Below are 13312 nucleotides of genomic sequence, written 5' to 3'. Positions count from 1 at the left end.
AAGCAGGAGACAATCGGCATTACTTAGCATCTGTGTGCTGGGTTAAGCTATGGGCCAGGCACTTTCGAGAGCCTGGGGATACAGTATTGAGCAGCTTAAAACTAAGATCTTGTCTTCCTGGCACTAAAGTGGGGGGAAGACAATAAAACTAGATTAATGTGTAAAATATATAAGGTGTCCTGGGGTGGCAAGCGCTATGGAGAAAAGTAAAGCGCGGGAGAGGGAAATAGTGTCCCGGTCAGGGGCTGCATTTTCAATGGGGAATGGCCTGGGAGGGCCTCCTAGGTAGGTGCCATTTGAGTACTGGGCTAAAGGACAGAGCTGTGTGGAGATTGGGGACAGTGTTCTGGCACAGGGAAGAGCAGGTACAATAGTCCTGAAACACTAAGGAGGAGGAAGGAGGTCAGTGTTGCTGGGACAGAGTGACTGAAGGAGAGTGGAAGGAGCCCACGCAGAGAGGTGATGGGGGCAGATCATGTGGGACTTAGTGGGTCATGGTGATGAGGACTCTTGCCTGCACCCTGAGTGAGATGGAGCCACGAGAGAGTTCTGAGCAGTCGAGGGCCCTGATCCGACTCGGGTGTTCACAGCCTCTGTCTGGGGGACAGACATGGGGCGATTGGGAAGCAGGGAAACCAGCGGGGAGGCTGCCACACTAGTTCAGGCAGGAGATGATGGATGGACAAGTCTAAGTTGGGAGCCCATGCATGGGGAAGAAGCCGGCAGGTTCTGGATCCCCTTTGAAGGTGGAGCTGTTGATGTTGCGAAGGTGTTAACACCAGGGAGATTGTGTCACGAGGTTCATCGGTGCCGGTGGGGCAGTCGCAGGAGACAGCATAGCCTAATGCAGAGGCCACAAACCCAGGCAGCTAAGGGGCCAGGCAGGGACTGAGCAAAGGGCAGCCCCTGCTCAGCCCCACCTCACTGTTGGCATGCAGGAAATGCAGGAAAGCCCATTGTTGCCAGCCTTTTCGGTTTTTCTAGACTCTCCTGAAATTAAGTTTGTTTTTTTTTTTTAATGTGGATTCTCCTCATTTTTGAGTGCTGACAGCTGTATTGATTTGGAATTGCTTGTAACTGCCAGTGACAGGCTTTATCGACATAGAAGTTTATTTCTCCAATATAAAGAAGTCTGGAGGTCAGCAACCCAGGGCTGGTATGGTTTCTCCTTAGCATTAGGGGAATGCCAGCCTTAGTGCATGGCCTCTAGCCCCCAGAGTAGTCTCCTGGCCCAAGATGGCTGCTGCAGTTCCAGCTGTCACATCCACATTTCCAGGCAAAGAAAAAGAGGAAAAGGGTAAGGGCAAAAAGACCAATCTCCTGTCAGCCCCTTTTAAAGAGCTTTCTCATAAGCCCCATCCAACCACAGCTGCTTATTGACCACTTCTATCTACAAGGTAGGCTGGGAAATACAGGTTTTTAGCTAGACAAATCCCCTCTCTTTTCCTCCCCTATGAGTAGAGGGCTTTTCTTGAAAAGGAGGAAGGGAAGAATAGAATGGGTAGGCAGCTAGTACGCCACAGCAACGAGTTAAAAAAAATTTTTTTTTAAACCAGTGTCCTAGTCAAACCTAACAAAACGTCAACTAAGTCATTCCATAGGACTCAGAGCGCGTGCAGTCTCTGGAGTTCCATCGTTGCGAGTCAGCCCAGGGTTTGTGGTGTCTGTGTCATAGCTTATTAGCTATGTGACACATTTCACTCACTAGACTCTGCATCCTCACGTGAGGAATGTTGGGATGATTATAGGAGCATCACACGCCCCAAAACAGAAGCACACAGAAATTGAAAATAAAAGGATGAGGGGGGGGAGTTCCAGGCAGTGGGTAACCTGAAGGAAAGAAACTCGAATAGTTGTGAACCTTTATGCACCTGGCAACCTGGGTTAGGGGATAAGTACTTAAAAAATTGACAAGGCTGCAGGGAGAAGTGAACAGATCCACAATAATGGGAGAAGCTGACACAGTCTCTCTGAAATTGACAGATCTTGTAGTCAAAAAAATAAGGCTGAAGAGGATTTGAATAACCCAATCAAAACTTGATTCTACATTTATATACATATTTTTGTGTATTTACTTATATATTTATTATATATATGTATAAATGTAGAATCAGGTTTTTGTTGGGTTATTAATTATATATTATGTTATATATAATTATTAATTTTGTACCTAACCAACAGAGAACATATTCTTTTCAACTCACACATTCTTTTCAACTCACACATGGAAATACCTATGAAAGACTGTGGTGAGGATCATATAAGATTGTACATTAAAAGTTCTTCATCAGGCAGGTAGTAAGTACTCATCATGGAGCTTCAAAAAAAAAAAAAAGCCATTTCCTTTCAAAAATGGACTTCTTTGGAGCCCTGGAAACTTATAAATAAATTACTCATTGGTCATTGTTTATTGAGTGCCTACGGTATGCATTGGTGGAAAATAAAACAACCTGTACAGCTGTTTCAGGAATGAGCTGCTATCTTTGGAGCAGATAATTCTTCTGTTCTCTGACCAGCTGTGGAGATGGTTTAAGCCGGTGCAGGTGCTGGTCTGACCAGTGCTGTTAATTAACACACATTATTTGGGCCTTAGATAAGCCTTTGATTCACTAAGAGCACCTTGTGAGAACAGGAACCATCAGTTATATATTCAGAGCACTGGGATGGGAAGGAATTCCTGGCAGTGGTTAGATGTTGACCTCGTGGACTTGGGTTAAGACCAACTGCTGGTGGGTTATCTACCACAGGCAGGAAATACTTGGGTTATACATCAGGAAAAAAACGTTTACCTGGAAGGATTATAAAACAGCAACATGGTTAGAGAAAAAGGGGAGACAGCTGTTATTTAGGGAAGAGAAGAGGAGACTTGCTCTGTGATTCAGAGGTTCCATCACTGTAAGGAAAGAGTAGTTTAAGTGTCCTAGCTGTTACAGAAACGTGGCTGGATAAAGGTGATGCCTAGGGGCTTGAATCATGGTCCCTTTTCTCTGACAAACATCATGCCCTTGGTTGATAATAGCATTTCTTTTGTGCTTATTTGTGTCCCCGGCCTTGTGCAAAGTGCTTCACACCTATTGACCTATTTAGTTTTGACCACCGCGTCGGGAGGCTGGTCCATCCTTACTGATCCCGTTTTACTCACGAGAATGCTGTGGAGCACCTTGGCCTGGACCGTCCATCCAACCTAGTGGCAGACCCCGGATCTGAGCCCGGCAAGCAGCTCTCTGGAATAGAATCTTCACCACTTCATGGGGCCAATCGGCAGCTAAGCTAACGAACATTTGCAAATCTAGGATAATCATAGCGAGGCTGGGTTGTTACGTGCCAGACACTGCGCTGAGCATTTAATGTGTGTAGCTTCATTTCGTCCTCACATCCACTCAATGAGTTATGGGTAGTGTCAGGGCCCCCCATTTCTCAGATGAGGGAACTGAGGCTCTGTGACTTGGCAGAGGTGGCACAGTCCGGTCTTGCAGTCAGTCTGTCAGGCGTGGCCATGACCAGGAGGTTTGTGTGAGCAGGATCCCACGGGCCACACAAGAACCTGCACCGGCCATGGCACGTCACCCCTCCTTCCAGAGAGCTTACTCTGAACTCCCCCACTCTTCCCTCTCAGAACATGCCAATTACTTTGGTGTGGACGAGAAGCTGGGGCCAGTGGCGGTGAGCATCAAGCGGGAGAAGGTGGAGGACCACAAGGATCACGGGCCGCAGTACCAGTACAGGATCATCTTCCGGACCCGTGAGGTAGGTCGCGTCACCGTTGTTAGCTGCTCACCTCTGCGAGCCCTTAGTCTGGGCCGGGTTCTGCAGGCACGTGCTTCCCCGGCTACATCTCGCGTAAGCCAGTAACCTCCTGAGGGCAGTCCTGGTAGTCCCTCCATTTTACAGAAGAGAAAACTTAAGACTCGAGAAATTCAGTGACTTGTATAGGATCAGTGAATAAGGGGCCAGGCCAGGGTTAGAATCTTGGAGAGCCCAAGATTGCTACACGTGCAAGAGATTCACTCTGGTTAGCATAAGAAATAAAGGGAGAGCTATAGGGATTCTTTCAGGATCATGAGATGTCCTGCAGAATGGAGAGAATTAAGGCAGCAAGCCTCAGGCAGGGCAGGAATTGAGGGATCTCAGCCACAGCAGACACTGCTGTCAAATGCCGTTCCCCTCACAACACTCCCAGTGCTTTCAAGTCTGAGTAGAGAAACCCGTTGTCCTGGGTTGGTCATAGGTCTTCGCCTAGATTAAATATCAGCTGTGGCCAGGGAACAAGGTCTGCTGGGGGCACCCTGCTCAATTAGGGTGAATTGTAATGGACAGAAATCTAGTTCTAACTGGTTTAAGCCAGAAATAGAATTCATTGGTTCATGTAACTGCAAATCTGGGGTAGGGCTAGCTTCAGGCATAGCTGGATCCAGGCATTCAAATGATGTCACCAGAATTCTGCCCTCTGACGGCTCTGCTCCTCTAAAGCTCTGCTGCTTTTCTGCATTGTGAATGTCATTCTCTTTTCTGCCACCAGCAAGCTCTCTCCATGTCATGGGAAAATGATACTGGCAGCTCAGCTCTTATGCATCTTTATATGTTCTCCTCCACAGGGGAGACACTTGCTGCCAAATCTGTGGGGAGGACTCTGATTGGCTCTGCTTGGATCACATGTGCTCCACTGGGTCTGGGGGCAGGGCAGGACACTGTGATTGACAGTTCCATCAGAGCCACCTGGAGGAGGCATCCGGGGAGTTCTTCTGCCAAAAGAGGGGAGCTGGGCTAGCAAAAACAATAGAGACTTCCAAAAGACCCAAGTAAGGACGACCTTTCCAGAAACGGGGTGGTAGTCATCTGGGCAGGCTCCCCAAAATGGGTCTCCCTCAGCCCTGCCTTTCCCCATCCCCCTTGTTCCCGGCCTTTGCCCAGACGTGGGAACCCAGCGGGCCGCCGCCGCCAGGGGCTTTGGGTGTGGGGCCAGCCGAGCCTGGACGTCATCCAGCCTGGCCGATGCTGTACCACGGGCCCTAGCCCCATCCCCTCACGGCGACCCTCTTGCTGAGGAGGAATGGGGTGGCACTGAGGCTTTGTGGCAATTTAGAGGAGGCAGCCCCCAAACCCTGTGCCCCCAACCACAGGTGGTCACCAGCCCGTCTGCCTCCCAGCCCCCTCCCCCCTCCTTACCTTTATGGCCAGATGAGCACCAGGGCGGAAGGTGAGGTGACAGCTCGCAGTGCTTCGGATTGTGTCGTGACATCCGGGGAACTGCTGGGTGAGATGACAGCAGTCAAACGCTAATAAATAATAGTTATTACAATGGCTCTGATGTTGCCGATCTCCTTAAAGCTTTGTCATGTATCAGCTTTACCCTTCGTGTATATTCATGCACTTAAATGTCATGACAGTTCATGGTGAAGGCAGCGTTTGCCCCATTTCTGGAAGACGAAACAGGCCCCGAGAGGCTAAGGGACTTGCCCAAAGCACCCTCCGGAATCCGCTCAGCTGGCTCTGGGATCCCACTGACTGGGCTCAGTCTCCCCGGCAGACCCACTGCTGAGTTACGAACTCACCTTAGTGCTAGCACTGTGGTGGTGGTGATTTTTATTAATAAAAGTGGAATACAGAGAATGAATTTTTTAAAAAACCAGGCTGCATCACATGTCCTGGGGCTCCTGAGACTTGGGTGAAGGGATCCTAGGTCGGGGAGTAATATCTTTGCTTTGGTTGCTCTTCAGTAAGTTTGAAACCGGCTTAGTGCTATGCCTGCTTCCATCCACTTCCAAGCCCCAGCACCCACAAAACTTGCCTCCAGCCCTCCCCGGGGTGGGGATGAGGCTCTTGAGGCTCAGGGCCACAGGTCTGGGAATCGTTCACTCGGCCCTGCTACCTGCCAGCCCTACGCTGGGCACTGGGAGCGCAGTAGTGAATGAAGCAGCAGAGATGTTCGTGGGACTACACCCTTGTGGGACACATACTTTAGTAAATCATAGTGTGGTAAGTGATGGCAAGGTAGAAAGTAAAGCAAGGAAGAGATAAGTGGTGAGGGGTGGTTCAGTTTTTTTGGCAGAATGGTCAAGGGAGATCTCACTGGGAAGAGAACATTTGAGTAATGACCTGAAGGAGTTGAGAGAAGAAGGAGCCATGCGGACATCTGGAACGAGCATTCCGGGCCGAGGGAACAGCCCGTGTAAAGGTCCTGAGGCAGGACTGTGTCTGGCACGTTGGAGACCTGGTATGGATTCCCAGTTTGACCGCTCACCAGCTGTGAATGTGGGCCCCTCCTTCTCCTCTCAGAGCCTCCGTTTCCCCCTTGGGAATCCCAGCCTCACAGGACTGTGCTGCGGGCCCTGTGAGGTTACACATACAGGCAGCGCCAGGCCTGGCACTTGGGGAGAGCCCAGTGAAGTTGGGCGGCAGGGGGTCTCCGTCTGCTGTCCCCTTGTCACATTCCAGGCAGGCCTTTTTCTGCCACCACAGCCTTGAGCCCGACTCCGTGTGGACCTGCCCTATTGGGCACTCGGGCCTGAGGACCTCCTCATCTGGGGTTGAAGGGAGGGCAGCGGCCAGCAAGGTTTGCCTCGCCTCTTCCTCGAGCCCTTCCTGTGGCGGCGGCAGGGCGGACAGTCATGCATCCAGCAGCAGTAATAGCTAACGCTCGCGGCCAGACACTGTCCTACGTGCTGCTTGTGCGCGGAGCCTTCAGATCCTCTCAACAGTCTCATGATGTGCTCCCATTGTTCCCACTGTGCAGATGAGGGTGGGAGGTTGAGGCCCAGGGAGATCATCATTTGTCAGGGTCCCCAGTGGCAGAGCTGGGATGTGGACCCAGGCTTCCCGGGGCCCGAGCCCATGCTCTTAACCGCTCGGCACCCTGCCTGTTGGGTCGAGTTTGAATTGTGGCTCTGGGAACAGACAGCCCTGGGTTTTGTCCAGCTCTGCCTCTCACTGGCCACGTGACCTTGGACAGATGGCTTTGCCTCTGGGCTTCTCAGTTTTTTCATCTGTAAATAGGCTTTGTGCTGTTTGCTCCCCATCTCCGGGAGCGGCCAAAGGTTCTCTTGCAGCGGCACACGAGGCTGCAGGGCAGTGAGTGCCCTGGCTGTCACGCTCCCCCACGAGGTCCGAGGACCTTGCCGAGGAGCGAGGGTTGAGCTCACGGGCAGAGATCTGTCCTCCTGTCCACATGCACAGATCTCAGGCTCCCATAAACCAAGGTGTGGGGTCCAGAGTGAAGGGCTCAGGCTGTTTTCCAAGCCACCAGGCCGGCCCGCCCCAGATGGCCACCCCCAGCCGCCAAGCAGACAGTCAAGTGGGTCCCCATCTCCCGGCAGATGGGTTGTGAGCATTGGCAGCACTGAGCTTCCCACCAGGGCAGGAACAGACTGGGAGCTGGGCTTTGGCACCTCACGCCTGAACAGCACCCCCCACCCCCCAGCCTGGACAGGACGAGCCCCAGGCCAGGGCTGCCCCGTCCCAAGCCCCTTGCTGGCCTCTCCCTCCCGGTTCACAGGGAACCCCAGCCAGCCAGGGGCAGTCTAGCCTCCTGACCCAATAGGTTCCCCTTAGCCCAGCAAACACAAGTTTTTGACAGGCTTTGGTTTTGTTAGAGTTAGAGGTTTGGATTTGTTTTTTCTTTTTAATTTTACAAGTAACAGTCACTCATTAAGAATTTAAGTATATAAGTGTACAAAGTAGAAAAGGGAGAGTCTCCAATGAAGTGAAAAAAGCAAGGAGCAACAGTGTATTGACAAGGACCTCGTTTGTGTTCAGGAGGTAGCTCTGATTGTGTGTGTTTGTAGAAATAATCTCCAAAGCATATTGTTAAATGGGGAGAAAAGCCCACTGTATCTTCCTGTTAAAGGTTAAATTTAAATTCTTAACTATGCATATGCCTTTGTACAAACACATTTGACACGTGTGTATCCATAATAATGGCTCTTACGTATTGAGTGCTCACTGTATACAATGCTGAGCACTGCACGTGGACTATCTTATTGAATCTTTACAAGCCTTGGAAGTAGGTGCTGTTATCCCCATTTTATAGATGAGGAAACAGGCACAGAGAAGTTAAGCATCTTGCCAGGGTCACACAGCCAGGAAAAGGGTAGAGTCAGGATTTGAACCCAGGCAGACAGACACCTCAGTGACCTCCCAGGAAACGTTCCTGACAGGTGCACCCACTGCCTGACAGAAGGGGATGCGTCTGAGTCAGGAGCCAACATTGAATAACCTGTGCATATCGAAACCTCCCGGCTTACATGGCCTTGAGGTCTTCTTATGGCTCACTTGACTGTTTATCCTCCGTAAGATGATGACAGGTGTCATTGAGGGTGAGATCACGCAGGGCCTTGCGACCTGAGCAGGGTGTATAGATTTTATTTGGAGAGAGATGGGAAGCCACTAGCCCGTTCTATGCAGAGGAGAGGCGTGGTCTGACTCAAGCTGCTGCAGGAAAGATGGACCGGGCGGGGGGCGGGGGGGCAGCGGGGCGGGAGCAGCGGGGCGGGAGCAGGGAGACCAGGAGGAGGGCTGTTATCATAGGCCAGGTAGGTGATGACGGTGGACAGGACCAGGTGGAGGTTAGAGATGGCTGGCCACTCGTTGAATCCTGCCAGTGCCCTACTTATCCCTAGCAGACAAGGAAAGGCTGGGAGCTTTTCAGGCCGTGGCTTTTGGTTAAGTCTTCAGAGCCAGAATGTAAAGAGGGGCCACCTGTCTCTAGTGTGGGAGAAGGAATGAGGTGCAGGACCATGCTTCCCCTTGGGCCCAGCAGAGGGCGCTGCGAGCCAGTGTCAGCAGGATACAAAAACCCTGATCCAGTTGGTGCATTCATTGAAACCCACTGTCCCAGGGCCTCCCAGACCAGCAGGGCAAAGCACCTGTCATCATTGCTTTTCATGATCTATTTCAAGATCATGATAAGAGAGTACTTGTTTATTAATTACTGGGGCCAGAACTGGGAACTCGCAAACACGAGATCATTCCATTCCTTCCGTGCATGCCTCTTGCCCAGGTCCTGTTTGGAAAGGGTGGGCTGTATGCTTAGAGGCGACGTCATGACACATTGTTTTTGTCACCTCCTGTGTCAACATGTTGACTTAGGGCCAGCATGTTTTTCCAGTTAACACTGATCCTCCTTAGTCTTTAAACCATAGCCTCAAGTGTGTTCTGGGTGCTTGTAACAATCGCCTCAGGAAGGATATTTTTCCTGGTGTTGCGGCAGACCCCCCATTGTGCTGTCTTGTGGGGGTGGGGCTGGAGCTGCAGGGCCTGGCCCTGTCCGTGACATCACCTGATGGCCAGCTCACGTTGTGGATAGAAGCCAGAGCTGGTGAAACGGGGACATGAGGCAGCTGGGATTCTCAGGGTAAGGGTGTGAATTGGTACAACCACTTGGAAAACTTTGGTAAAATTAAAGATTAACATGCCGGGTGACTCAGCAGTTCCTCTCCTGGGTATAAACCCAAAAGAAAATGTGTTCGTGTGCACTACGAGGTGCTTCTGTGAGTGTTCCTAACGGCAGCGCTCGTAGTTGTCCCAACACTGGAAGCAGTTTGTGTGCTTAGCGGTAGAATGGATTACATCCATTGTGGCAAAACATCAGCTCCTCCCAGCAGCGTGGTCGAATCTCATATGCATAGCATTGAGAGAAATAAGCCAGATACAAAAGAATACAAACAGCACGAAGCTCAAAAACAGGCAGAAATAAATTGTGGAGTTAGAAGTCAGGGTAGGGTTGCCTTTGGGGAGGAGGGGAAGGGATTTGGAGGGCTGGAAATATTTATCTTTTTGATTTGGTGGTGATTACCTAGGTGTTCATTTGGTGATAATTCCTTTAGCTGTGCTTAGATATGTTGCGAGCTTTTCTGTATGTGGATTATACTTCCCAGTAAAAAAAAAAAAAAAAAAAAAATTAAAAACCTTCAAAGAAAAAAGTCATGAGTTTTGGAAAAGTCAGGGCTGCATTGGAATCCTGGTTCAGTCACTTAATTTTGGTGACCTTAGAGAAGGCACCTAACCTCTCAGTGCTTCAGTTTTTGTTTGTTTTTTTTTTAAGATTTTATTTATTTATCTATTGAGAGAGAGAAAGCACGCACATATGTGCACATGGGTGAGAGAATCTCCAGCAGACTCCCTGCTGAGCTCAGAGCCCAACAAGGGGCTTGATCCCACCACCCAGAGATCATGACCTAAACCGAAATCAAGTCAGACACTAAAACTGACTGAGCCACCCAGGCGCCCCAGAGCTTCAGTTTTCTTATCTGTAAAATGGAGATAACAAAACCTCCCCTGAACAGACCTATACATTGAATTAGGTAATTACTCTTGTACCTGGAATATAGCACCTTCACAAATGTAACTTTGTTGTAAAGGTCTAGTCAGTTAGGTAAACCTGGAAACCTGACTAACCATAGCTAAAACAAATAGAGGGTTGCTTTAATTCTCTGAGAAGTCTGGAGGTAGGCAACTGCAGAGATTGAGTTCTCTCTGGTTTTCTTGTCTCTTTCCTCATGGTCGTAAGATTGCTGCCACAGCTCCAAACATCTTATCCTCACACCAGTGTCCTTAAGAAGAAATGGGCAGGTTGGAAAGGATTTCCTTTAACTAAGGGAAGCAGATGTGCCCAGAAGTCGTTCCCAGGCTGAATGCCCCTCACATTTCATTACCTGGAGCTAGTCATGTGGCCAGCTATAGGAAACCTTGGAAAGCACCATCTGGGAAAGGGGAATGAGATGGCTGCGATTGGCTGACGCAGGTTTTCAGGCCTGGCTACACATCAGAATCCTGAATGGCATTGAAAAGATTATGTGTGTGCATGAGTGTGCTCACACGTGCGTAAGTACACAGCTATATAAATGAATACGTACGTGCACACGTACATACGTCCCTGGGCCCCCCCACAGACCAACCATGTTATTACGGTAATATGTTTACACATGTTGTAACAAAGGCAGAGTGTTCGTTGAGTGCTCGCCTTATGGAGCCTGTTTTATTCGTTATACTTCTTACTACCTGACAATCTGTTTCCCCACTTAAATGCCAGGTGGGTGGGGGCAGAGGTCTTTGTTTCATTCACTGCGCCCAGAACAGGGCTGTACTTCGGGGGCGCTCAGTTGGTATTTGTTGAATGGACGAAGGTGTGCTCCATCCATTGTCTCAAAATCTCATCGGTTTAGTCCTCCCGGCACCCTTTGGGGCTGTGATGCCGTCACTGTTCTCATTCCACAAAAGAGAAGCTGAGACCCAGAGATTTGAAGGCACTTGCTCACAATCACACAGGGAGGAGGCAGCAAGTTCAAGTCCTGGTCCAAACCCAGGGCTGGCCCTGGGACCCAAGCTTCGGACCATCACACACGTTGCTCTGAGAACAGGACTTTGTTCCCTTCCTAGGTCCCAAGAGCCTCCTAACCTTCCCTTCTCTCCCTGAAACAGCTCATCACCCTGCGGGGCTCTATCCTGGAGGATGCCACCCCCACCGCCACGAAGCACGGGACAGGGCGGGGCCTACCCCTGAAGGACGCCCTGGAGTATGTCATCCCTGAGCTCAACATCCACTGCCTGCGACTGGCTCTCAACACTCCCAAGGTGACCGAGCAGCTGCTGAAGCTCGACGAGCAAGGGGTGAGCTGGGGGCCAGTGTGGGGGGCCACCGCAGTCCATCCTGGTACCTCTTTCTGTCTTGGTCTTTGGTTTTTTCTTTTCTTTTTTTTTTTTTTTCTTTTTCAGAATAGAAACCCACCTAAGCTAGTTTCAGTAAAAGGAGGGATCTCTTGTCAAATACTAAGGGTGCCAAGAGCAGGGATGTGACGGGTTCTCAGGAGAAAAATGGTCTGGGGATGAGACAGCCATCGGGGTGGGTGGGTGGGTGTGTTCCCTCCCCCTCTCTGCACATAGGCTCCCTCTGCTTCTCCGCCCTCCCACAGCTCCTAGAGTGACTGCGAGAATGACAGCTACCTGCAGACCCCAGCTGGCTGACTCTCAGTCCCAGGAGAGCCTCTGACTGGCCCACACTTAGGTCAAGTGTCTATCCAGAGTCCCATCCCCTGTGACCAGGGGAGTGAATGAGACACAGAACAAACTTGGCGATCGGAGGCCCACTCCCTAAAAACAGTGTTGACTGTGCTGAGCCCCGAGCCCTCGAGAATTTCCTTTTGCAGAATCTTAGCCAGTTCCAGGCTACCTGCTATGGGAGCCAGCCAAGGCCACGGTCTCTTACTCTTGAGAGAGTGGCATGGCCCTCTGTAGAGAGAACAGGAGCCCGCTGCACGGACACCTCACTGTGCCTCTGTGAAATGGGAAGGAGGGAGAGAGACAACGGGACATGCCCCTGCGCCTCTCTCCTTCCTCTCTGGCTGCGGTGCTGGATGGCAGTGGGACCCCGGCAGCTCCCTGGGTGCCACGCCTGAGAAAGCCCCTTTGTTCCGTTCCCTCTGACGTTCCCGCCGGGCCCGCCTCACAGAGCTGCTCTTGCCTCTGCAGCTGTGCCGGAAGCACAAAGTGGGCATCCTCTACTGCAAGGCCGGCCAGAGCTCAGAGGAGGAGATGTACAACAACGAGGAGGCTGGCCCCGCCTTCGAGGAGTTCCTCTCCCTGATCGGGGAGAAGGTCTGCCTGAAGGGCTTCACCAAGTACGCCGCCCAGCTGGATGTCAAGAGTAAGTGGCACAGTGGCCTCGTGGGGGGAGCCGGGTGGATCGCGGGGGACCACCACCGCACCCCCACCCCGGGGGCGGAAGTCACAGGGCCTGGTGGTAGCGGGGTAAGGACGCAGGGCAGTGGGAGCTCTCGGCCTCCGCTGACGGGGACGCGGATAGTGCAACCACTTTGGAAAACAGTAGGGCATGTTCTAGGAAAGTTTGCAGATGCACCTCCTCTGGGAGTCAGCAGTCGCACTCCCAGACGTGTCCTCTGAGAACTCACACACGCACACACACACGTGTGCCGGGAGATGTCCTGAGGGTTCAAAACCGCCGGTGCCTAGACGGTGCCCAGCGTGTATGGGCAGAATCATGGTGTTTCATGCAGCACAGTGCCATGTGACAGTGACAGCGATGACAGGAGCCGCAGGCGTCAGCCTGGACGAGGGCCGCGTGCTTGATGGTGAACGTGGACAGCGGGCTCACAAGAGCGGGTAGTGAGTGATGCCTTTTACACAGCAGTTATTTGCAAAGCACACTTGACAGTGTATTGTCTCGGGGGGTCGTTCTTGCGCAGTAGAACTCTAAAGAAAAGCAAGGCGGTGATGGACACGACCACGTTCAGGGTAGTGGTTGCCTCCAGGGAGAGGGTGGATATAATAGAAAATGGTAAGGATCGCGGAGTATCCGTGG

The 13312-nt window shown here is 51.3% G+C and overlaps 1 protein-coding gene across 7 annotated transcripts in view; it reads left to right on the top strand.

The window, feature by feature from the left end:
* SIPA1L3 (signal induced proliferation associated 1 like 3) overlaps nucleotides 1-13312 on the top strand; it is a 222508-nt gene that overhangs the window by 130740 nt on the left and 78456 nt on the right. For all 7 annotated transcript variants that reach the window (XR_012375996.1, XM_025854293.2, XM_025854295.2 and 4 more), the window contains 3 exons: nucleotides 3617-3747; nucleotides 11416-11604; nucleotides 12463-12637. Coding sequence is in view for 6 of the 7 variants with exons in the window: in XM_025854293.2 (XP_025710078.1) it covers nucleotides 3617-3747; nucleotides 11416-11604; nucleotides 12463-12637 (495 nt within the window). In the remaining variant the exon portion in view is untranslated. The remainder of the gene's footprint in view (nucleotides 1-3616; nucleotides 3748-11415; nucleotides 11605-12462; nucleotides 12638-13312) is intronic.

This window comes from Callorhinus ursinus, unplaced genomic scaffold, assembly GCF_003265705.2.
Source record: "Callorhinus ursinus isolate GAN/ISIS: 27379988/994484 unplaced genomic scaffold, GSC_fseal_2.0 scaffold61, whole genome shotgun sequence".
Lineage (NCBI taxonomy): Eukaryota > Metazoa > Chordata > Mammalia > Carnivora > Otariidae > Callorhinus > Callorhinus ursinus.
This window is presented reverse-complemented; position numbering and strand designations above follow the sequence as displayed.